Here is a 24,858-nt window from a genome sequence, read left to right as displayed (position 1 = left end):
GTGTGTATGTGGGTTGTATTTGGGTCAGGGAGACAGTGGAAAGAGAAAATGAATGCGTGTAAGTGTCACAAGACATTAATTAGCCGCCACCTACACATCTGGGACACTGCTTTAACGTACAGTGCTCTTTATACTGCAGATCGAGCCACGCATGTAAGCATCAATAATGTCTGTCTACTCACAAGCTGCTGGGTCATTGATATCGAGTGTTTTATTGTATGACAGACACTCTGAACCTACTCACCTCTGTTGGTTTGTAGCAGTCTATTAACGATTCCTGCGTAAAAAGCAAAAAAAGGAGAAAAAGCAGTGAGTTGTTGAGGGATAAGGGTTAAGGGTTTTCAGACATCATCTTGACAGCACTCCGACTTTCCATTTTTTATTCATTAGGATAAAATGTAAAATTAATGTACAAACTCGACTTCTACAGGTCTGTTTTGTGGCTGGCGAGCATGATGCCAGACTTTGGTATCAGTCTGCTAGAATCAAACAACAACATAAAGAATCATATAGCGAGAAATCCAACATACAGTACTCAGATTTCTCCACCGACTAAAGACATCAGACATTAGACCAGCATGAAGAGCAGTCATATGATAAGTTTGACTACAGAGTGATGATTTTACTTATCTAGAAAACATGCTGTCTAGCTCAAAAGAAGGCCTATTATGCTCATTTTCAGGTTGATAGTTGTATTTTGGATTTCTGCAAGAACATTTTAAGCTTTATTTTTGTCATGTTGTCTGTGCTGGAACATTTGTTTTCTCCCTCTGTCTGAGACACTCTGTTTTAGTGCTTTAAGCCACCTTCCTTAAAGAAAAGGCCAGTCTGCCTTGATCGATCAGTGTTTCCGGTTCTTCTGTATCTTTGTGTGTCTGCCATGGATGTATTAAGAAAACCTGGATACAGCATAGACGCCGAGCCCAGTTCATTCCTATGACAAAGCTGCCCAGTGGTGCATGAAGCAAAAACGCTCTATTTCTGTGGTAAGAATGTACCTGCATCTTCCACATTATGGGGCCTAAGAGTATGCACACTTTGTTGGAGTGGGTAACGTCAGTCGGCGGAGCGGCTGATTTAAAGTTTAGTGCTCTGCTTGTTTGAATTGTGGTCAAAGTATTAAATTCTTTTAGACTCTCCAAATGTTACTGAACTGAATGGATTAAATTTTGATAGCCAAATGAGTCATGCGGTTTTGACACAAAAATGTATCCACTGATTTACAGACATCTCTTTCCCAATGTAAGTCAATGGGGAAACGTCTGCCTAGATGTAATTCCACTTTTGGCCACTATGTAAAATTTGTGTCACAGCCTGGCGCACTAACAGGGGGCTTGGTTTCTGCACCATCACTGCAGCTGGGGAATAACTGTAACAGAGAATAGTAGCACTTTCTACCATGAAAAATCACCAATGAATGCTTCTAAACACAACTGGACATATTCCAGCAGAAATATGATCCATAATCAGGAAACAAACAAAATCAAATGTTTCCCTGACGTAAGCATGTTGCTTCATGTAGCAGTGTACTTGCAGCTGAGGAATGACTGTGTAAGTGCCACTTTCTCTCATTAAAAAACACCAACAAAAGCTTTTAAACCAAAATCTTAAAAAGCGGATGTTCCCACAGGAATACGAAAAGCAGAAAATCGAGAGAATTTTACAACATCAGCAACCGCGGTTACATGTTGCCCTGATGTTAGCATGTATCTACATATAGCATTGTAGGCTGTGTAAACACTTGCAGTGGCGTGCCTTGAGCAGATTATCATATGAGGACGAGCAGTTTGAAGACAGGTTTTTGCTCACAAGGATTAGTTTTACATACAGTTAACTTATTATTTCAAACTTTGGCCACATTTAATATAAATGCAAGTGTCGCAGTGATGTTTTGGCCCTCGGGCCTTTTTCAAGATCAACAATCAAGGTCAGACACAGGCGCACTGATCTGTTATATCTGCCACGCCCTAGTCACACAGCTGATAGTGATTAAATGATCATGTCACGCCATTAGGTAGAATAAAAAAACAATCAAGAGGCCTTCAATTGCTCAAAACAAAAGCGTAATCATAATAGGTCCCCTTATGTGTTCAGAAAGAATAAAAAGCATTGACTCAAGTGTATGGATGCATAAACATTGATTTATGTACAGAATATTACAATGGTGTTAACTAAAAATAGACATGTAAGTTGTCTCAGGGGTTTACCTGCAGTTTGCTGGCTCTTTCGTCATCACTGTTGACCTCCAACAGGTCATCTATGTCTATCTCTACCTCTGGCATCTCCTCCTCCTGAAACACAAAGAAACTCTTGGTTAGTGAGCTGCTGAAAAATATTAATTTCAATAAGACAATGACGTGAAAAAGAGCAAGAGGAAAGGAGGCACACAGAACAAATAACAGAAAAACTAAAGAATCTTTTTGTTGGAATGATGTCACATGCTTTCTCTTTCGGTCATTTCCTTCATTTCAACTCTGTAAACACTGCTCCCACATTTCTGCGCTTCATGCACCAAACAGCCCGAACATATATTTGCCTATTAGGAGCAGACAACATATGGAAATGTCATTGTGCTATGTTGTGCTGCCAGGGCTGGGCCGTTTAGTGGCTTGGTGGTTAGAGGCTGTATTCTGCTCAACAACACTTCAAAGGTCCTGTGTTCCTCTGGTTCACTTTATTTCACCACAAGGGTTGTGCAAAAGAGGCACGCAGGGAGGATCAACCCTTTCCTTTGCAGCTACCACATGATGTATCTTCCAAACTCTCCCTTCTGGGAATTAAAGCCAAAGAAATTTTGTGCAAGTGCAGCTACTTCATCCAAATGGTGGCCTTTACCAGCAGCTGAACTGCTCAGCAACAACATAGTGCATGATTGCAGCAAAATGAACTCTACTAACCCAGGATCACTTGGAAATAGGTTCATATCGGATATTTCTGCACCTCACAATAAACATCCAACTTTGGTTGTCAACTCAGGAAGTAAGGCAAGGAAGCTTTATTTGTACAGCACATTTTGTACAACAGGGCAATTCAAAGTGCTTGGCAGAGCACTTTGAAATACAAAACATGACAAAGGATACTCTTTACAATAAAAAGTAAAGAGATAAGATATAAAAGGTAAAATCTATTACTAAATTTATTTTTTTTTTAAAATAAAATCACCATTTAAATAGCAAAGGTGCAGACAAGAGGTGCAAAGATAAATTACATATATATTTATATATATATTATAAGTTTGCAGTCATTATTGGGTGGAGGCAGTGTAAAAAAGGAGTGTTTTTAGCTTTGACTTAAAAGTGGTTAGAGTCAGGGCTTGTTTAACATCATACAAGAGTTTTTTCGAGGTCTGTGCTGCATGATGATAAAATGCTGCTTCACCATGTTTTGTCTAACTTTTGGGACGGTCAATAGACAAGCCCCAGATTTCCTGAGGGTCCTAGAAGGTTCATATGTCACAAGTGTGTCAGAGATATATTTTGGCGCTGAGCCACAGAGTGATTTATAGACAAGCAGCGAGAAGAAGTCGTGGTGTGACCTCATTGGAAAGTGAGGGTGAATGGGCGTGTAGCTAAAGGAACTTTTGTGCCACTGTTTGCATCTTGTTGCATACAGTTGTGGTTATTATTTTGTTTGTCTTTTATTTACCCATAACCACAATTTTTGACTAACCTTGCCCAGGTGTTTTAGTTGCCAACCACATTTAAATCATTTGCCGTATCTTTCAAGAGCTGCGATACTGAAGTGTATCAATATTTTCTTACACTTGTAGATGATAAGTTGAACATATGTAGAGGTTTCTGTTGCTGTTGCTGTTGGTTCAGCGGTTCTCTAGAATAACCCATAACCCACACAAAAATAAAGAGGCGCTATTTTAGATTGAGCACCCTTGTTTGGCAGCAAGCACAACTTCATTATCTTTTTTTAATGCATGGTGGATGATCCCACATTCCCTCTACCCAGGATGCTAACACTAGAACAGCTTCCTGTTTTAAATTGTGCCGTGTGTGTGTGTGTGTGTGTGTGTGTGTGTGTGTGTGTGTGTGTGTGTTGATGTGCTCTCAGAGGACTCCTATTCTTTTGCCTGGAGCGTGCACTGGTATTCAGACACAGGAATGAGAGGATGGAAGGACAATTTGATTTTAGCTCTCAGCGTTGAAGCTAAGTTGCTGTGATTCCAGTTTTTGCGTGGGTGTGTTGATGTGCACAGAATAGAATTAGCTCACAATTATACCTCTGAGATAACAATACATGTGTAAAACAAATTGCAGGTATGGCACGTGATGTGCTCTGTCTTTGACAGTATGACTGAAGATGAATAACTTCACCTCATGCAACTGTTTTTAGAAAACATTAGTTGTAAGGATATAAACCAGGAATGTAAGCTTCAGGTAAGCAATAAACACCTCAAAAATTCTACTTGACATCAGTGACACTTTGCCTGCACATATCTCATTTGCATTTGTTCACACGCTTGACACTTAAACACACAATGGCCCTCAAGGCTACTCCACCTTCATCCTCATTCCTGAGCCGTTAAGAAGCATTTACACAACCTGCATTTTAAGCATCACAGTCTCTGTAGAGATGAGCGCCCCCTTCGACCTCTCCCTCTGAAATCTCTCTCCATGTCTTAGCGAGAGGGTTTCACTCTGAAATACTCCCTTCATTATGGAAACAGAAAAATAAGGCGGAGAAACGAGGGAATATGGCAGAACATATCAAAGCCTGTCATCTTTTAGTATAGAAGTGTGTGCGCTGTGGAACCAGAGGACTGAGGTTATATGCAAATTGCAAACATCAGAGGAGTTACTTCAAACTGAGGAGAGGAGGAATAAATGGATAGATTCTCTTGCCATTTAAAATTCTCATATTATTAGCTTTTTTTATTTTCATGTCAATGAGGTCCTCTATACCAATGAAGCCAATTGAATAGAACCCAGTGATAAATCCTAAAATTTGGAAATCTGTTGGCATTTCAGCACCTCCGGTCCCTTGTCCTCAAGTTAATAGGTTTTTAGTTAGATGCCTTAAATTAGGTCTTTCAAGTCTTTCATAACTTTCACAACTTTCATGTTTTGTTCTTTGACATAAAATTTGTCAGTAAATACCCAACTTGTGAACTTTGAAGCTTAAACTTGTCTTACAAATGCTGGTTACTAACTAGTTATTAAATGAGACTGCAGAACATCATCACAGCCCTGTTGTAGTGGGGATGTTGAAGTCATGCGGCCCTGGTGTAGTTTGTCTATAGTCTAATGTTTGCTTTTTGCCTCTGGTGATTTGTTAAGGCTTTTAAAAAATCATAAACGTGATGTACATTTGTAAAGATGTCTTGCTGAACTAAATGTGTAACTATCAAAGATGTTTGTTTGCCACAGATTTTATTTTCTGCAATAATCCAAAGCCAATGGAAAAATCCCACCGGCGTTTTGACAAGGATAAATAAATACTGTATTCAATTAAAGATTAATTCATTACATTAGCTCATTAGCTCAAATGGGCAGGAAAGCCAAAGAAACAAAAACACATTTTCTTATAAAGATACTACATAATTGTTTGTTTTAGGTTTCATGTAAATATATATCAGATCTTTAAAACTCTTTTTTCTCAACCCCACTATACTGCTCTCATGTAATGCGCTGTAGGTAGAGAAAAACCATCACCATTTGGATGGATTACCTGAATAAATCAAATGGCCGCAGAACTATATTCTCAATCTTAAGCCCCCAAAATGTTGACAAAGTCAAGCAGGTTTCATGCCCTTAGGACAGATGAAACCCATTAAAGATCCAAACTAGAATTTCAAGAACGAATCACTACAGATCACTGCTCCTTCTCCAAAGGTCAGCTTGTTTACACCTCACAGCAGCTACCTGCCAGCTCTGAAATGTGAGCAGGGCACAGAGATCATGGCCTTGGTCATGAATGCCAAAAACAAGAGCTGAGATGTACCAAAAAAACAACAGTGAGTGGCGTCCTGCTTATGGTCTGTTGGTTTGAGAAGCTTTAATCGAATAAATGAGTACGTAAATTAGAGTAACGGTGAAGTGAGAGGCTGCCAGGAGAGTGAATTTAACACACTGACCTACTTCTTCAGAGGTTGAGGAAAAGGAAAATGCTATCTATCTATCTATAGTAAGGTGGTTATCACTCAGTCTGACCGCTGTGTGTGTGCATGTGTGTGACTATTCCACTTGTCAGCAGACCGTCCGTCACCCTCTGTCACTGTGATTGGTGATGACTAGGGCAAGCATGGCCTGTGTGTGTGAGGCATGACTGCAGGCAATCGCCAACGACGTGCAAATCTTCACACACAGACACACACACACACACACACACAGTCAAGTTTTTGCCACCATCAATCACAGAAACGCTCACCACAGGGCTTTGTCTCTGTGCAGAGCTTGTTAGAAAGTACCTAAATGCGTTAAATGCACTAAATGCAATGACAAGAATGGAAACACTCATACACACTTAACATGCAGATAAACACTGAACTTGTCCTGCTGGTGATTGAGAGACAGAAATAGCTGAGGTCACACCCACTGCCCCTGGGGGAAAATCATCTTGCATCTTGCCAGCAGTGGAAGGGTGACAAAATGACAGCGCACAGTGCCAGGAGACATAAAGGGACAGGCAAGACACACAGAGACACACTCCCACAGGAATACATTCAAAATAGTGCTGAAAAAAGATCTAATTTTGCTCTGATTTTGTAAAACGGTAGCTAGAGGCACGTTCATCTAACTCATAAACATCAACCAAAAAAGTTTTTTGTTTTAGTTTTTATATGATCCAAAGTAGCAGAAAAAACAAATATAAACTAAACAGATATAAAGACCTCAGTATGCCTGACAGCAAACAAGAGAACAACAAGAAGACAGAAGCTGCTATTTGCAAAATGAATACAGATCCTTCTTGTGTTAGGAGCATGTTGGACATTCACGCAAAAAATAAAACATATTATACATTTGTTTTTGAGTGTACAGTTAGGGAACACTGTTGAAAAAAAGGGAGAATATTCTCAGGAAGAAAGTAGAATTACTGCCTTGCAATTGTATGTCTCTTTGAAACAGTCAAGTTGCACTTAGAGTTTACATCCATGTCTGTGAAAACATGCATGCTTCACTCACATCTTCCCATAAGAACTATATAATCTATACAGTTTCAAGATTATTGTCAAGAAATCAGTTTTTGAACAAAAGGTTTTTGTTTTTGCAGAACATTTTGATGTCACAGTGAAGGTGACCTTTGGCCTTTTGGATATATAATGTCATCAATTCATCCTTTTATCCTATAAGACATTTATGTGAAATGTTGTCATAATAAGCAAATAAATTCTTTAATTAATGCCAATAACATATTTTGTGAGGTCACACTGACCCATGATCATCAAATTCTTATTAGTATATTCTTGAGTCCACATGGTCGTATGTGCCAAATTTAGGGGAAATTAGGCATTTGCATCCACTTCAGAAACACACAAAAAAATATAAACAAATGCATGAAAAATCATTTTTGCTTGATGTTAGTGAAGTTATTAAATTTGCAGATTTTGTTGCAGATGAGGGTATATGTGTCTGTTTTCATATGCAGAAGAAAGACACGGTGACGAAAACAGGAGAAGAGAGTTAGTGTGAATTTAATGTGTAGAGGATAGTGTGTGCCATAGAGATAACAAGGAGCCAAGTGTTTGTTGTAATGAAGGCAACTTTGAGTCGACTTTGTGTGAGTGCCAGCAAGCAAGAGAGAGCGAGACAGGCCAGCCTGTGTGTTGGTTTTTGTGTTGTTTGTGCACAGAAAGTGTGTGCATGTGTGTCAGACTTGTTTTCACCGACAGCTAAGCAGCCGGCAGCGTTTTCAGTCTGGTTGGACTGCGAGGAGGTGAATCAAAGCTAATGCAAGCGGCCCGACCCTGTGACTCACCGCAAACTCTATTCAGACACTATTCAAACACTCTTGACGAACAAAGAGTCAAATTCCATGTGACAGAGAATCACTTTACTCGACCAAGTGATTCATGATTGTTCCTATTCATAGCCTGCTTATATGAACTAGAACTACCAGTTGTATTGAAAAGTGGTTAAGACTTGCTTAGGTCAGTAGGATAATTATGTTAGGTGGGTTCAATATTGTTTTGTTTTATGCCATGCACAGAAGTCGACAAGCTACAGTTAATGACTGGATCATCATTGGTAGCTTGAGATTGAAATACTTCAGCAAAACTTTGTCTCAAGAAAAAGCACATAACCCAACTGTTGCTAAAAAATTTGTACGATAACATTTCATAAATCTGTAATTAAATAATTTTCCAATTTAATTATGTTTTTTGTATGTCTTTGTGTTATATATTGTAGCTGTTAGTCTTTATACTCATATGTGCAAAGCAAATTCCCCTTGGTGCAATAAAGGTTTTCATTCATTCATTTTATCTCCATACAAGTTGGCGGAGGGCGTAAGTGGAAGAAGCCGACTCAATTGCGCCTGCTCTTCGGGTCGCCAATGCAGAAGATCCAGATAATTCACATGGGAAGTCAAACTTTTTTGGCTTCATGCACCACTGAAAAACTTTAATAGGGCCCCACTTCCAACGGTATATCCAGTTCTCTTTATACATCCATGGTGTGAAGACTATATTATAAAGTGAAAAATGAAACCATTATACCGCCACAACAGGCAGTTGCTGAGTGCTACTGTGGCTAAATGATTTTGTCAGGACAATCGTGGCAGCTGTCACTTACAGATGCTGGAAATGGAGGCTTAGCAGTCGACACTGCTGTCTATCAGTTGTCATTTTGTCTCTGGGCATTTTCAGTGTGTGTGTGTGTAAGAGAGAGAGTTAGAGAGAAACAGACAGAGACAGTGTGGTAATGTTCCAGTGGTGCAAAGAGCACAGGAACATTCAGTCTGTGCCTGTAATAGTGTATTGAAACTGTCTCTGTAAGAGATACAGAACATGGCCGAGTTTGACATATCCCCCTCCAAAAAAACTTAGATATCGCTGAGCACACACACGCAAAGTGAGGTGAATTTTAATAGTAAGGAGATGCTAAAATATTCAGGTAACACTGTAAACAAGAAAAAGTCATTAACTAGAAGAAAGAGAACAAAAGAAAGCCAAGAAAGGAGAGATTTAACAAGTCAAACATTAAAATAACAAGGGATGTTATTAGATTAGGGAGCATACAGAGATGAGAGTAAACAGGACCACAGAGGAGAAGTGAAAAGAAATGCAGAGAGCTATGTACGAGAGCAGTAATTAGAATACATAAGATGCAGGGAGATGGGGGAGCGCAGAGATAAGTGGGTCACTGTGATGATGAGGCAGAGGAGGATTGTGCAACACAGTAAAAAACCTCACAGCTCAGCTTTCTTCCTCTCTCTACACTGCCATGCTGTGTCACATCAAAGGGATGAATTCATCTTAGGAGACTGTGTGAGCTGAGGGAGGGAAAGAAACTACTGCACACTGGAGAATGGAGGCTGAGGATGGGACTAGTAACAAAAGAAAAAGAGAGACAAAGGTTTCCATGTCTCTCAGAGTAATGGAAAACAAAAAAAATACTTGCAGCAGTAAGACCAGGAGGTGCAATGGTAGAAAGAAGTGTTTCTACACTATTTCCCCTGCCCTTCTTTGTCTTCGAGTGCATGCCCCACCCCCCCACGGCGATACAATTTGCTGAAACCATACAGCACGGATGATGTGACTTCACTGGATAAAGTTAGCTGCTGCAGCAAAAGCTCTTTCCCACGCTGATTCAGCTGTACTCTAGAGGACACTGTATATCAGAGAGGGGGAGTGGTAGAGGACTGGGAGGGAGGAATTATTCCTCAAAGGAGATTTTCAGTCAAAAATAACAATGATTCTGCATGGTGAATTTTAGAAGCTGATTGTGATGTAAATGTCTTCATTCAATGCTGATTCTGAATGTCATCTCTCCACAGTAGCCCTGATAACACTCTTGTATTACTTTGATCAGCAAGTTAACAGGTCAGCTTGTGTTTGTATCCAATCATGTCCTCATCTTGCTTGTCTTGTACCACCAATCATTTTTTCGGGGGGAAAGTCACAAACTAAGACATAAGTAAGAACCAGGATTACAAGGGGTTTACAGCTGTCCCACCACAGAACCAACAAGTCCTCCACCCTGTACGACTACATACATCGTTTGTTCTTACCCTTTAATATGACCCACAGGAGCATTTCCGAAAGTAGCGTCCCTATCGATTAGGTTATGTTTAGGAAAAAAAATTATGGTTACGTATTCATTGCATTGCATACGAAATATCATGTTTCGATATGTACAGAACGTGACGTTATGCACATAGTTAACCTAAAATAACTCAGTGTTAACAATTGGTTTTTGGACAAAACCAGCAATTTTCTGGGTGAAAGTCCTGTGTTTGTATGACCAATTCAACACTCGGACCTCCTCAACCCACAAACTTTATTGCTCTTTGACACATGTACTTGGTCATCCTATGGTAATTACTATGGCCACTAGAGGTTTCCACCTACAGTAATCATAAATTTGCTTCATTTTAGGCTGTTTGTACTCACATAGTGAGAAAAAATAAATCGTGCAGAAATCTGAAATTTGGATGGACTGAGATGCATTGATAATGTGTTATAATAATGTTTTATAATTGCATCAAAATCATCTGAATTGGAGTCGAATTGTAAGGTTCTTACACATTCCCACCCTTACATGATACTGGCATTAAACTGAGGACTTTCTCAGACCTCCTTATTGGCATCTCACAACCACTTTCAACAATTTTTCCTTGAAGCTTTTGTAGCAGCTGCTGATTTTATATGTTGTGTTATGCTATTACTATACAAGGTCAAAACTGCTGAAATCATCCCGTCCACCTTTGGTTAAAATCCTGATTGAAAGTCCAGATCCAGTATTATTGTGGATTCAACCATGAAACCGCCATCATCTGTCTTGTGACTCTATTTCACAGTTTTGTGATTCGGGGGAGCATGATTCATTTTATGGTGTTTACCAGGCACACAGTTCCTCCCTGAGGCTAATGTATTGACAGCTGAGCCCCTTTGGACCTTTGCTCTCATTGCAAAGCTTCGAGCCAAACTGGACTTAAAATGTCAATATCACCAGGGTCATAAGCCGTTGGCCAGTCAAATTAATGGATTTATTCAAATTCAGAGGCAATTAAAAGACCCTTTGTTGTGAGGACAGAGTGTGAGCAGTGATAACAGCGATAAATCAACTTAAATATACCAAGAATCTGTACTTTTTTTACACACTAATAAATAAGAGAGCTTGCTTTCTGATTTCATTCATCACGGTCAAATGTGCAGAGTCATTCATCCCATGCAAAAGTTGACATACAAGTTAACTACACACTCACAGGAACACACCCCGATTACTTTGAAAGTCAAAACAATAATCATCCTTCTCTCCGTCTTTCCCTCAGTCTCCCTCTCGCACACACGTGTGAATGACGCCAGTGTTTTTGCATCTTTTCGCAGCGCCAACCACACAGAGAGTGAGTCAGTGTTTGTACACAGCCAGTTTATAAATTGTGTCGGCTCACCGACAATGAAACCAGTGATTAACTGGATCATCTTGGGAATGGGAGGGGATGTCATAGGAAGACAAGAAAGTCAGTGTGTGAGTGTGAAAAATCTGCATCTCTTTCCTTTCAGCGTCTCAGGGGCTTTCCTTTTTTTGCAAACTGGCATGACCATGTCACTTGACCATAGCCAATTGCACTTGCTACCTTAAGATTTTTTTTCTCATACAATTATGTCTTGGGATTCAACCACTGTAAAACCTATTATTCACATTAATAACCTGCAGACATTTTGTTCTTTCCGGATCATTTTATTTTTCACCCTATCCATCTCTATTTTCTCTTCTGTGCCGCGGGCAGACTGATCTACCTCCCTGAGGTTTGTAAAAACATCTTAAAGCACCATGACAGCATTGTAGTATCACAGCTAAGCCCATAAACAGCATACAGGGTTAATATAGTGGGAAACCTAAAGATTTCATTAAAAAAAATGGACGTTGCCATCGCAAAGTCAGCTAATGGTTTGTGGGGTACTCTTTTGAAATGCTGAGCTCGGCATTATGGCCGGTGTAACAAAGTACATTTACTCAAGTACTCTACTTCAGTATGAATTTGAGGTACTTTTACTTCACTTGAGTTTGGTTTTTTTCATGCCACTTACTACATACTTTTACTCAATTAAGAGGGAAATCTTATACTTTTTTACTTAAGTACATTTATCTGAAAACTTTAGTTACTCGTTACTTTACAAATGAAGATTTTTGCCTAAATAAATAAGGAAAGCTTATAAAAGATGATGTTTTGTTATTAATTAAATCACCAAACACTTAACACAAGTACAGCTGAAACAATTACATTGTCAAATAATTGCCAACTATTTTGATTAACATTTAAGTCTTTTTCCTCTTTATATATAATGCAGAGTTTTGGGGTGTGCCATTTCTATTTTAGAGTCTTGGGGGTGTTTTTAAAAAAAATGTTTTTAATCATTTTGATAATTTATATATATATATATTCTTTTATAATTTTGAGGTTTTTAAATATTTGTCTGCATTGTCTACCTTTATTTTTAATACTTTAAGTTCATTTTCCTGATTGCACTTGCTTACTTGTAGTTCAGTAACATTTTTGATGCACAACTTTTACTTGTAACAGAGTATTTTCACAGGGTGGTGTTTGCACTTTTACTAAAGTGAAGGTTCTGAATACTTCTTCCACCACTGATTTTGGCCATGCTCATCTGGCCAGAAGTGGGCAAATTTAATTGAGAGGGTGAATTCACAGTCTGTCTTTAATTTATAGATGAATAATAATAACTAGATAGCAGGTGCCAGGGTGGGGCTTATTTAGTGCAATGGAATTGCTTGCCAGGCACATACATCAAAAAAGGTCTCTAGCTTCAGGGTTTATTTCCAGGGTCTGTGGCCAACTAAATATGTGCATTAGTATTTCTGTAGCTGTCCCCGCCCACTCAGCTCATGAACTTTACATTGTGATGATGTAATAGATTTTTAAATTGCTTTTCTCGGTATGAGGGACGTTATGCAAATATAAAATTATGGTGGCTCAAAAAATCATACCAGAAAGATTCATAATTGACCTTGTAGTTGAGGTGTCAACAGTTTTACAGATGTCTCTTCTACAGAGGTGGTATATGGGGAAAGTACTTTTTGAGACACGGGGAATTTTTTCATAGCAATATCGTGAGCAGTGAGCAGGTAAAATTAGAAGCAAGACAGAGATGCATTTCTGGGGGCCTGGTTAACTGTAATAATGCTAATGCTAATTTTTGATAGCGAAAAACAGTCTAAACACCATTAAACAGAATTTACACACTGGAAAAACTGAATATCCAACTTCCTTAGGGCATCTTTTAGGCTACAAACAAATGCTGAACAAGAATTTGTTAGGCAACCAAAACATTACAATCAACTTTCATGATCCTAAAACACAGTGAAATAGTGACAGCAGCAGCTACACTCATACTCTGAGAATCTGGTGTTATGCCATTGTTACATTACCTAACCAACATTTTAGGCTTGTCAATGGACAGCATCCACTTATCACTTTAAGTAGCCAGGTTTTTAATTATGTGTACCTTTTAGTCAAACGGGTGAGTTTAAATGTACATTTTGCATTAACATAGCTAAATAGCTAAAGAGATTAAAACCATTTTTTGCACCAGGCTGTAAACATGTTTATTTCTGTCGTAAAGTTGGACATTTTCACATTGAGGTCTATGGGGATTGATTGACTCTTGGATCCAGCCTCTAGTGGCTGTTAGAAGAACTGCAAGTTTTATGCACCTCCCTGTTAGAAGTGTTTTTCAGCCCTGAATTTTGCACTTTCTGGAAACCATGTAGAGCAGGAAGGAAAGAGAAAAGTTATGAATGGTAAAAATGGAAAATCACACCGAGAACTTGCTCATTTCAGCATTTTATCATAATTTTATTGCATTTTGGGGTAATAATATTCAGCACTGTGTTCTGTGGTGACATTATTCTAGGTGAGGTTATCACACTACCTATGTTGCTATTAAATCTTTTTTGTTCACTTGGAGGTCAAATGTGATTAACACTGTCAACTACTGACATAAAATGGCCAATCTACACGTATGTGGGCCTCGGGATGACAGCAGAACAAAACACTCAAGGGAGAATAATAGGGAGGAGGCGGTGGAGGAGATAAAAACGCAGGTGGGTGGGTGTCCCTGTGGGTCGGAAGTTGAGTCGAGAGAGAGGATGAGAAGTGTAAAGAGTGACAGGTGGATGAAGCATGTAGAGAGATGAAAAAAAGGGGGAACATACACATTGTAACCTTCATGCTCGCTTTTGCTTTTGAGATATTTGACACCTTTCTGCTGTTTAAAACTGTTTCAACAGCTGGTCGCTAAAAGGCCTTCATGTCAGCACCTCTGATTTGTTTAGCAGCAGATGCATGTGTCTGCAGGTGCTACGTGAAATGTGTCAACACGTGCTCAGACACTAAGCGAGGGTTTATTTTTGGACATGCAGTTTCAATAGCAGCAAGATAAACGCCTGCTCTCCCATCCCAAGCACAGATAGCGAAACACAACAATGACCTTCCCCGCCAGATCCATAAACACATCAGGGTCACCCATTTAAACAAACATCCAATTGACTGACTAAATCTCCCAGTGGGAGGATCTGTCAGCCTGGCTGTAATTAAATTAATAGTTGCCATTCTGAATCCATGTTTATAACACATTCATGTATTTTTTCTTCCTCCTTTTCTGTTTAATTCCCACCCTTTCCCTCTTGCTTCCTTCTCTTTTTGAACAAATTTGACCTTCAGATGATTATAAATAGACTCAGAGCTGTGACAGGGAGCCACCATTTTCAAAAATAATGAGGTAATTGAGCTTAGCTCACTTCCTGTCATCAGTCAGAGTGAGACGTCTTCAATTGATCACTGAATTGAATCACATCCATCAACTGTCAGAGGTGATGGATTCACACATTAATGGCTTCATAAAGGGGAAAATAATAAGAACACTATATTTATACACTTCAGCATAACAGAAACCTCGATCATCAATATTATCTACTGTATGTGTACATATCGTACAGCCAGTAAACTTAAAGGAATATTTCACCCCTCAAATGATTATTTCTATATTAGTTACTCAACCCATTTTAAATTGAATTTGTGAAGAAAACCTTTTTTCTTGCATGCCTCTACTGAAGAACGAATAATAGAGCCGAGACTGCTCTTAATAAATTGAAGTCACAGGGGTTTAACAACGGTAAAACTATATGAAATCATCTATTTACAAACCCTCACATACATTTTGCAGTATAATCCAAGTCTCGTTTATCCAGTCATATGCTCAATGCTTCCCAATTATTGAAAATTATTCATGCTTACTTCAAGGCCAGACCACAGTGTTAGTTTGGATTCACCAAAGTCAAGCACCAACACAAACAACCACCCAACTGAGGCAGTTGTAGACCAGCAGCTCCCCTACTGATAGGTGTTAATTTATGTTCAGTTCCCCATCAGAAAGGTCTGTCTGTTTGTGAAGTACTGAGCATACGACCGGATGAATGACACATGGATTATAATGCACGATTGCAAGATGTTTTTGCAAAGAGACTTTTTTTTTAAATATAATTTTGCTGTTGCAAACCCTCTTTACAATAATTCATCAAGAATTTACTCCATTTTTGGATTCTACGTTCATCTGAGGTATGTGAGAAAAACATTTCCTCAACAAATTCACTGCAAATAATATGCAGTGACTAATTGAAATTCCACTGATCATTTGGGGGTAAAGTATTACTTTAATGGTAACACAATGCCTTTGTGTGTCAATATGTGTGTGTTATCCCTAGTATGCTTTTCCTAAATCTATTGAACGTTGCTAATAACTTGGCTTAAATTGCACTGTTTACTCGTCTGCTGCCCAGTGAGGTTCACATGATACCCGGCCAGCCTCCCTCCAGCAAGAAAAGCATGAAAGGCGAGAAAAGGGGGATGTTATTGACAAGGTCACAGGGAAAGTGGGGGGGGGGATAATGATATGGACAGAAAGAGATGAAGATGTTCTTTTTGTACCTAGAAGTCAGTGTTTATGTCAGCAACAAAACCCACATTTCTTTGTCCACGGCACACACCGCCTTGAGACAGCCCTTTTATGCATTAGCATTAACCAACCCCCTATATCCTGGTGATTATCAAGAAAGAAAGAGAGCAGCAGACATAGCAGTTATCCACGAGAAGATGCTCTGTTTCCTTTTGCTCCATTTGGTCCAAACATGTACACTGACCTACAGTATGTGTGTGTGTTGCAATTGGGCTCATGCTCATTCATTCATGGAAAAATACCCTTGACCCCTCGCCATCCCATATCTGTCAAAGAACAGCGGAATATCATCAACCCAAAAGAGCATGTAGGGCCTCTATCACACACATCTATACAAACCCATAGACACAAACCCACACACAAGGCCGGAGGGGCAGAGCGCTGTATGTCGGCAGTGTCTGTGCTCGTACACATGAATGAGCTTCATTGAGTGGGGTTCTGTTGACGCAGAGCCATGAAAAAAGTAGGGCATCACCGAGTTTCTCTCCCCTCATTCTGCACCATGCACCCCAACAACACACACGTGAAACTGCAGAGTCAGATTTACCGCTCTATCAGTTTTCGTTATTCTCTCTCTCTCACACACACACAGAGTGAAGTGCCTTTCTCAACAGTTTTCATTGATTGTGTTGAGGCGCTCTCAGACGGACATCACCGCTCTGACACATTCTGCCTTTTTATCACCCAGACTTGACCTCAGCATTAGCCCTTTGAAACCTGAGCAAACTGGTTTGATGTCTTTCAACAACATGGAGAGAAGGCAATTAGCAACTTAACAAGAAATGGCCAAAAAAATAGCAAAACATTTGAAAGGAAATATTTAAATATTATCTGAAAATAAGCAAAGACAAAAAGGTTAAAAAACAAACAAACAGGAAAATGAACTAAAAAAAGCTGCAAAATATATATCTATTTGTTTTATATTTCTGTATGTAACATAATTTTAAACATAAAATTCTTATAATTCTTATAATAGTTTTTTTGACATTTTTCCCCTTTTGGGATTTTTTTTCAATAATCCTCAAAATCCTTAAAAAAACTTGTTTTTTAGGTACTTGTCTTGTCACCTTTAACTTATTTCTTACAGTTTGTTGGATTTTTTTTGATAAGTTGGCCATTGCCTTTTGCCCCTCATGTTTTACAAAGAAATCAAACCAATTTGGTTTCAAAGGGTCACTGCTATGTTACATCAGTTATGGATAGTGTCAAAGCTGTTATTTGTGCAAAAATGTTGATTATCACTCTAAATTATGATTTGATGGGCCCTATCTCTTTAAAATTATGTTTGTATATTATGAGATTGCATTCAAAATTATGTTGTGGTGTGACAACATAATTGCTGTGTTGATGATGTTCAGACACAATACTTTATTGGAGTTACTGAAATGCGACCTTTATATACCCCGCTGGATTTACAGGGAGGTGGTTGACTAGATAAATTGGGACACACCAAGCACAGATCTATGACACCGGAATCCTGTGTTAGCATCCAGACTCCAGTCTTAGGTTTATGCAAATAAAAGGAAAAAACTTTGGTTAAGGTTAGGGTAAGATGTAATATAATGTAATTTTAAACAGGGCTAACCAAAACACAACCAGTCAGAAGTACTGGGTGTAAAGTGGTTGGAAAGAGAAAACACTGCAGCAGCTTATTATAGTGTAATGCAATTGTGAGCAATAGCTTTGTCAGACAACAACAAAGCAAAAAATGAAAAGGAGACAATAAGCTGCTCTGGTCCAGGCATCCACTGTATTAATAGCTGTACTGGGAGCACTCGGGTCCTTGGCTTTTCTCTCCTCTCTCTTTTTTCTTTTTCTCTCTGCACCCCTTCTCTCTGTTCTCTCCTCTTTCTCGTCTCTCCTCTCTGTCCTTTGAACAGTAGAATGAACAGAGGCAACAAATCCCAGGAGAGCAGAGGGGAATCCATCTCTGACAGAACTCACCTTCTGTTATCCTTTCACCCAGAAAAGGAGAGAGAGAGGAAGATAGATGCAGATGCTCGGAGCAAATTAAAACCAAAGTTGGACAAAAATATTTACATTGAAAGACAATAAGACAAAGAAAGAGGGAAAAAAGGGAGGCTGAAGTGGAAGTCAGCATCGCCCAGGTTCCCTCTTCTAAAAGCCTATGGGATTTTTCCATTGGATTTTGGATTAGTGTAGAAAATTAGCTTTGTGGTGAACAAATGTTACTTACACATTTTGTTCAGCAAGATAATCTTCACAAATGAGCACCCAAGTGTAGGATTTTTTAAGCCTAGATGCAATCTCCAGAGGTAAAAAGCTAACATTAGGCTATAAACTACACAATAATTACATGACTTCAGCGTCGCCAACACAACTAAACTGTAAAGCCACATTTGACACAGCTTTGCAGCTTTTCATTTTATAAGATACATAAAAGTTTCAAAATCCACCAGTGGGGTGTTTATTGACATAGTTCATATCAATAAACAAAACATGAAAGTTTCATAAGCTAGTGTTAATCACCAACCTTATTTCAGGCATTTAACCAAAATCCCACTTAAAAACAGACAAGGGAACTAGAGATGCTAAAATGCTAATTCATTTCCAGGTTTTAGGACTTAATACTGGGGTTCTCTAAAGTGCCAATGGATAGAGCCAGGCTAGGGGGTTCCCTGTTTGTCTTTATGCTAAGCTAAGCTAACTAGCTGCTATCTGTAGCTTCATATCTAGCACAGACATGACAGTGGTACGAGTCTTCTCATCTAGGGGCAAGAATTGCAGGTGACTGAATATTGTCTGCTGATGTGATATTCATGCTAATTGTTGACATTGCCTGATGCAACAGACACAGAAGGCAAGCTTGCTAATAAACAGATGCAATTTAATGTTATTGGCACATAAACCATTTTCTTTTGTTTCTGCCTCTCGACTCAGTGCCAGCTAGTCGGCATCTCTCATGTTGAAGCAGTTTACATTTTTCATGGCTAATATCGTACAATACTGGCTGGTTAAACAACAATTAATGTCTCATCCACACATACTTCTTCACCAAATTTGAACTTGTGTTAATATGCTTTGCCACTGGAAGTAAATGTTTTATTTGCCCAACTGCTCGCAATAAATGGAAGTGACAGGGAGAGGGGAATATTTGTTAATTGTTGATTTCATGCATGTGTGACAGTGCCCCAACTCTTAGCAACCGATAAGCATATCTGACTTATTGTGAAAGAATACTTTGGGTCTTTGCTTGTCCTGTTTTTTCAGCCTACGACCTGAGATATATTTTTGGTAACAGATATTGTTATCTGCCTGGTATTGAAAACAAAATCCAATTTAATTTGAGTTAACTCTCTGCACACCATTATCTTCAGCATCAGCACACAGCCACCACCCCCACACAAACACACTCTGTGATGCTCTCTAGTATCAGGTTTTCTTATGAAACTGATACAGAAGCTGACCTTTAAGCCAGACCAGCGCCGCCAAATCAGCAGTCTCTCCCTCCCTCTATCACTCAACACAAATAAACTGCACACCTGTGTCCATCTTAGGTCTGAACATGGAGGTTTTAACAGGCATTAAGGGAGTGTGACTTCCTGTTTACAGTCATGTGACCAAACATCATCATTAAAGCAGTAAAAGTACACCTGCTCAAACACTGTCATCATGCATCTATTCATGGATGAACAGACAGATGAAAGTGAGCCTTAACAATGCACCAACGTGTCAAAATAATGATGTAGTGGATTCATTACCTCCTGTCCTCTGAAATGCTGCCAGCTTCCATGTCTTTCTACCACCAGTCCACATTGCACTTACTGCTGCAGCCGGCATGATATCACACTGAGCCAGGGGATTATCATGTGATATTATCCCATTTGCTGTGTGAAAGACATATTATGAAGAGGTGTCATGCTGCTGGGAATATCTACACTGAAATCTGGATTGAAGTCGGGTAAAAGAGATGCCTGTAGACAAGAGAGTGGGGTCTTTATCAACAGCAATTTTGCAAAAATGAAATAAAAGACAGCAGCAAAAACAACCCCATTTTGAGGAAAAAATGTAATTGCACTGCAAACTGTGGATATGTACAAATGATTTATTTGTTATTATGTAGGGGTTACGTTGAAAGGTAATGTTTCCACAATGCTGTGGTTGGCCTGTGGCTAGGTTAAGATACGAAAAACACGCGTAGTTAGGAATAGATCATGTTTGGGACTAGAGAAAACGGTGTTGGTGGCATTATCTGATGTGAAAAGCCATCAGTGTATTGGTAAAAAACCTCCGCTTTTTTATAGCACAATCCTTGCAGAAAATGCAGCAATGTCTCAAAACAAAAATCCCTAAAAAAATGCATTTTCTGTGGCACTATCCCTGAAGGAAAAGCAGCGATAGCATCAGAAAAAACAACCACTTTTCATGGCACTATTGCTGCAGAAAAAACAGCGACATGTTAAACAATTGCTTTTTGTGACACTATGCTGTCAGAAACCACAGCAATGTCTCAGTTTAAAAGAATGCTCTTTGTGGAAATGCAGGGATGTCAAAACAACCGCTTTTCTTGGTACTATCACAACAGAAAACATAATCATGTCTCAGTAAAAAAACAGACATTTTTCATGGCACTATCCCGACAGAAAAAGCAGTGTTATCATCAGAAGAAACAACTCATTTTTGCAGCACTATCACTGCAGGAAAAGCAACGTCTCAGTAAAAACAGCCCCTTTTTGTGGCAATATCATGGCAGGAAACAGAGATGTCGCGTTAAAAACGTTTTCTTTACTTGTGCAGTCCTCAGTGTAAAAACAACGATAGGTCATTGAAAAACATCCACTTTTGGTTGTTAACAAGCAGCTGGAAATACAGCAATGACTGCCTAAAAAAACAACTAGTTTTGTTATTTGTTGGTCTTGAACAATGGTCTACAGCTTGGCAGGCGTCTTGCTGAGGTGACATGCCATCCACTGTCACTCCACCTCCTAATGAGAAAGTCAACTCATATACATCACTTTAGAAACGCTGATATGATACATATTAACATACAAATGTAATGCATTCAAGGAAACGTGCATTGCAAACATCTTCTTCTGAAAACTGAGAGAGACTGAAAGTAAACCACTGCAATCTACGAGAGTGTCTTGAGCCTGATATACATTTGCATTAAACAAATCACAGGCAAACATCCATTGGAAGAGAAAGGCAAATGTTGCATGACCAAGATGTGACTCTCTGAGGTGTACGCTGGGTCGATGCACTCCAGCCCTCATCGAAACATCAAATAGATCAGTGGATGCGCGGAGGGGGGAAGGGGGGCATCATACGACTTGTAGATCAAGCACACCTGCTGACGGCAGACTGACACGCAGCCTAGGGCTCATCCGGCTTTGAAATGTAAACCACTCCACACTCAGACAGGGCTATGCAGCTCTTTTCAACTTAAGTGAGAACCACAGCAGGACCATAAAGAGACGAGGAAGCTTGCAAACAAGATGACAGCCGTAAAAACAAATTTTAAAAAAACAGCAGCTTAGGGAGATGGCTCTGAAAAGATTCACTCTTGGTGATGTTTCAGTAGATGGTTTTGCACACATGCAGACAGTCTGTTTGCCTTCAGTATGGGGAGGAAAAATTTGCATTGCAATCCTCTGTCAGCAGACAGAGTACTGGCACAGACCACAATGCTTTGATGTTGACATTCAGTGTCCTGCTGTGATTTGTGCAGGTGTTTCCCTCTTGCACATGCGCTCACACTGCAGTCACTCTCAGTAATAGTCAAAGATGCAGCATAACGTTCATAGCCATGGTGGTAAACTATCTGAGCGCTGTGACAGACCAGAAACTGAGACAGACACTATGCAAAGGCTCAGTGATCACAGCCTGGCCAGAGACTGGTCAACATAGGCAGACCTTGCTGTCTGTAGAGAAGACAGGTTGTATCAGCTCTGTCCACAGAGACAGGTGGAGACAGCAACATTTCCTGCTACAATGTAGCACACATGACGATATTAGAACAAAATTTAAAATGCATATATTTGGAGAAAATAATGTCTGTGCTATAGAAACGGCAAGATACTGTAGTGTATGTCACAGCCAAAGAGACACAGTCACAACACATAACAACTGGAGTTCATCTCCTCACAATTCACACACAGCATTTTATTGTCTTACTTTACTTTTACTTTACCTAATTGTTGATTTTGAAGTAATACATTTTTGTTAATTGTTTTTGTTTATATGTATGTATGTATGTATATGTATGTGTGTATATGCTAATAAAGCTATTTGAATAGAACTCAAAATGTGAATTAAATTAAATGCATCCCCACACTGTTGTCTGTGTGCAGCAGGCACGTGTGGATGCATGCTCACACCGCCTGTTTCATCTCTGATTGGCTGACTCCGAGGTGACAGACTTAACTGTATGCCTGCAGTGTGTGTGTGTGTGTGTGTGTGTGTGTGTGTGTGTGTGTTTGCGTGCGTGTGTGGGGGCGCGCGCGCGTGTGGGTGCATATGTGCGCGCTTGTGCAAGACCCTCTGTTGCGAGGAAGGGGGTCAGAGCCAGAGGAGGCGATTGGCTGGTGAAGAGAGTCACAGCATCAGCACATCCTTAACCCACTGCCCTTCTTTTTCTCTCCTCCAGTCCAATCCCCCCTCCCCCTCCTCAACTTGGCTCTGGCAGCATACTGTTGGGCACTTACAAATCACCTATAGCATCTCTCTCTTTCTGCACCCCCATCTCTCTATCTCTCTCTATCCACACACACAGAGCTGCACGCACACAAACCCCCACGGCGCTCATCCCCCTTTAAATGTTAAAGAATGCGACTTGTGGACGTGAGAGCGCAGCATAATGGGGCTGTCAATATCGTCTGGCGACAGATCATCCCACTCGAAAGGTGAAGAGGGTTTAAAAGGTCAGAAATGTGGCTCGGAAACGACGGAGGAATTAATTCCAACACGTAGAGCGTCGATCCACACAAACAGAAATGCCCTCTTAAAATGGCTTTTGCTCTCGAGGACGACCAAATTTAGAAATTAACACCAGCTGCAGTCAATAACACGATCGCAAAATGCAGTTCTAAATCGGAGAATGCACACAATCCATAAAGACCAAGGTGCGTAAAACGCGCAACCGTGCGGTTTCTCACTCACTCCCCTCCTCATTCTCCACTTAATTCCCCCTCAGAGACAGTGAGGAGACAATACATTGTGTCAAAGTCAGAGTGTGAAGAGACACATTATGAAACCAGACAGCTTTTGTGTCGCCTGCTGTTCTCGCCTCAGCAGGTATCAGTGCTGCAAAGGACAAAGAGCCACCAATAAACCCAAAGACACTGGATGTTTAATGGAGAGTGTTAGGGGTGGCTGTAAATGTGGGTGCATTATTCAGACGCCTTTGCAAAGACACATCAGAGCATCGACACATGAGATGCAGCTCTGGCTGATGCAGATCATCCGATTCAAGGCAGACAGCAAGTCGGTCAAACAGAGCATGCATTGAACAAAAATGTGTCTACTGATATCAGGTTTTATTTAAGCCTTAAATACATCAAATTGGTAGAGCAGGCGCGTCTCTCTGTCCACCTGTCTCCAAAAAAAGCGCATATGGTTTTGTAGATGTCGGTTCCAAGTGCGCGCACTAACCGCCTGTGATTTAATGCCCCACTCACCTCACAGTCATACAACTCGCTGAGCTGCTCGATGATCCACTCCTCCAGCACGAGTCTTTTCCGCAGCTCTTTCCTGTCATACTTGACCGTCACTTTGCCCTGTTTCTTCTGGACCGGGTCGTCCGAGCCGGTGATGGGGCCGGAGCCCACGCAGCCAACTCCGGGCGCACCTTGGAAGAAGACACGGCTGCCGGCGGTGGGCAGCGGGGCGCTCGTCTCGGTGCTGGCGGCCGACATTGGAAAGCAGCAAGCGAAGGCTAAATTATCTCAGAAAATGTGTGAATGGGGGCTGCTGTGCTGAAGGGAGACTGCGAGCTGCACAGCAGACAGGAGAGTGGTGAGGAGCTTTTAAACAGCTGCTATTTAAAGCGCAGCGCCGGAGACAGCCGAAGAGGCGGAGCGTACACTGCAAGAAGTGAGCATCTGAGGCGCGTGTCTGGTATTAAAATTAAAATATGTGCTTCCATTGTAAAGAAAACCTTCCTCTAAGGAGTGGCGCGAGATTCTGGTTTTCAAGCACTATCTTTCATACTGGGACTTTCAAGTAATATTTTTAAAACACGAGAGGACACGACCACTATTGTTGGCATCTTTTGTCAAAATGTGCAGGTTATTGAGAGTTGAAATTACTCCAAAAGACGCTATTAGCAGGTTCTCAAGTTTGCTTTAGAAGGTAAAAACACCTTTAAAGAGTGAAATGAGATCAAATTATTTCTTAATGTGGATATTTTTTGCAGCCAAATTCCCTCAATGGTGCCCGTCTGTGCACCAGCGCGCGCGCTGGAGAGCAAGCAAATGCTGGGAAGCTTCAGCTGAGGGTTTCCCCCATTTCTAGCCAAGCTCTTCTGCCACCTTGTGTTAGTATTCACTCACTAAACTACATCTATGGAGTATGTTTCTGTGATTCACATATGTGTCAAAAAAAAAAAAAAAAAAAAAAGCTGACATGCACCTGGACTGGATCACTTGTATGATTTCACATGAGACTATTTTGAGGCCAAAAATTTGAGCCTGGCACATGGGGAGAGGTCTTTGCGCCACCTGTTGTCATATGGAGAACATGTTTTTTATTTC

The 24,858-nt window shown here is 40.2% G+C and overlaps 1 protein-coding gene across 1 annotated transcript in view; it reads right to left on the bottom strand.

The window, feature by feature from the left end:
• ppp1r14c (protein phosphatase 1, regulatory (inhibitor) subunit 14C) overlaps window positions 1-24,141 on the bottom strand; it is a 29,102-nt gene extending 4,961 nt beyond the window's left edge. The window contains exons 1-3 of the mRNA XM_042503502.1: window positions 23,785-24,141; window positions 2,208-2,291; window positions 245-277 (exon numbers count right to left, since the gene is read on the bottom strand). Of these exons, the coding sequence (XP_042359436.1) occupies window positions 245-277; window positions 2,208-2,291; window positions 23,785-24,021 (354 nt within the window). The 5' untranslated portion in view covers window positions 24,022-24,141. The remainder of the gene's footprint in view (window positions 1-244; window positions 278-2,207; window positions 2,292-23,784) is intronic.
• Window positions 24,142-24,858: the final 717 nt, after the last annotated feature.

Source organism: Plectropomus leopardus, chromosome 16, assembly GCF_008729295.1.
Source record: "Plectropomus leopardus isolate mb chromosome 16, YSFRI_Pleo_2.0, whole genome shotgun sequence".
Lineage (NCBI taxonomy): Eukaryota > Metazoa > Chordata > Actinopteri > Perciformes > Serranidae > Plectropomus > Plectropomus leopardus.
This window is presented reverse-complemented; position numbering and strand designations above follow the sequence as displayed.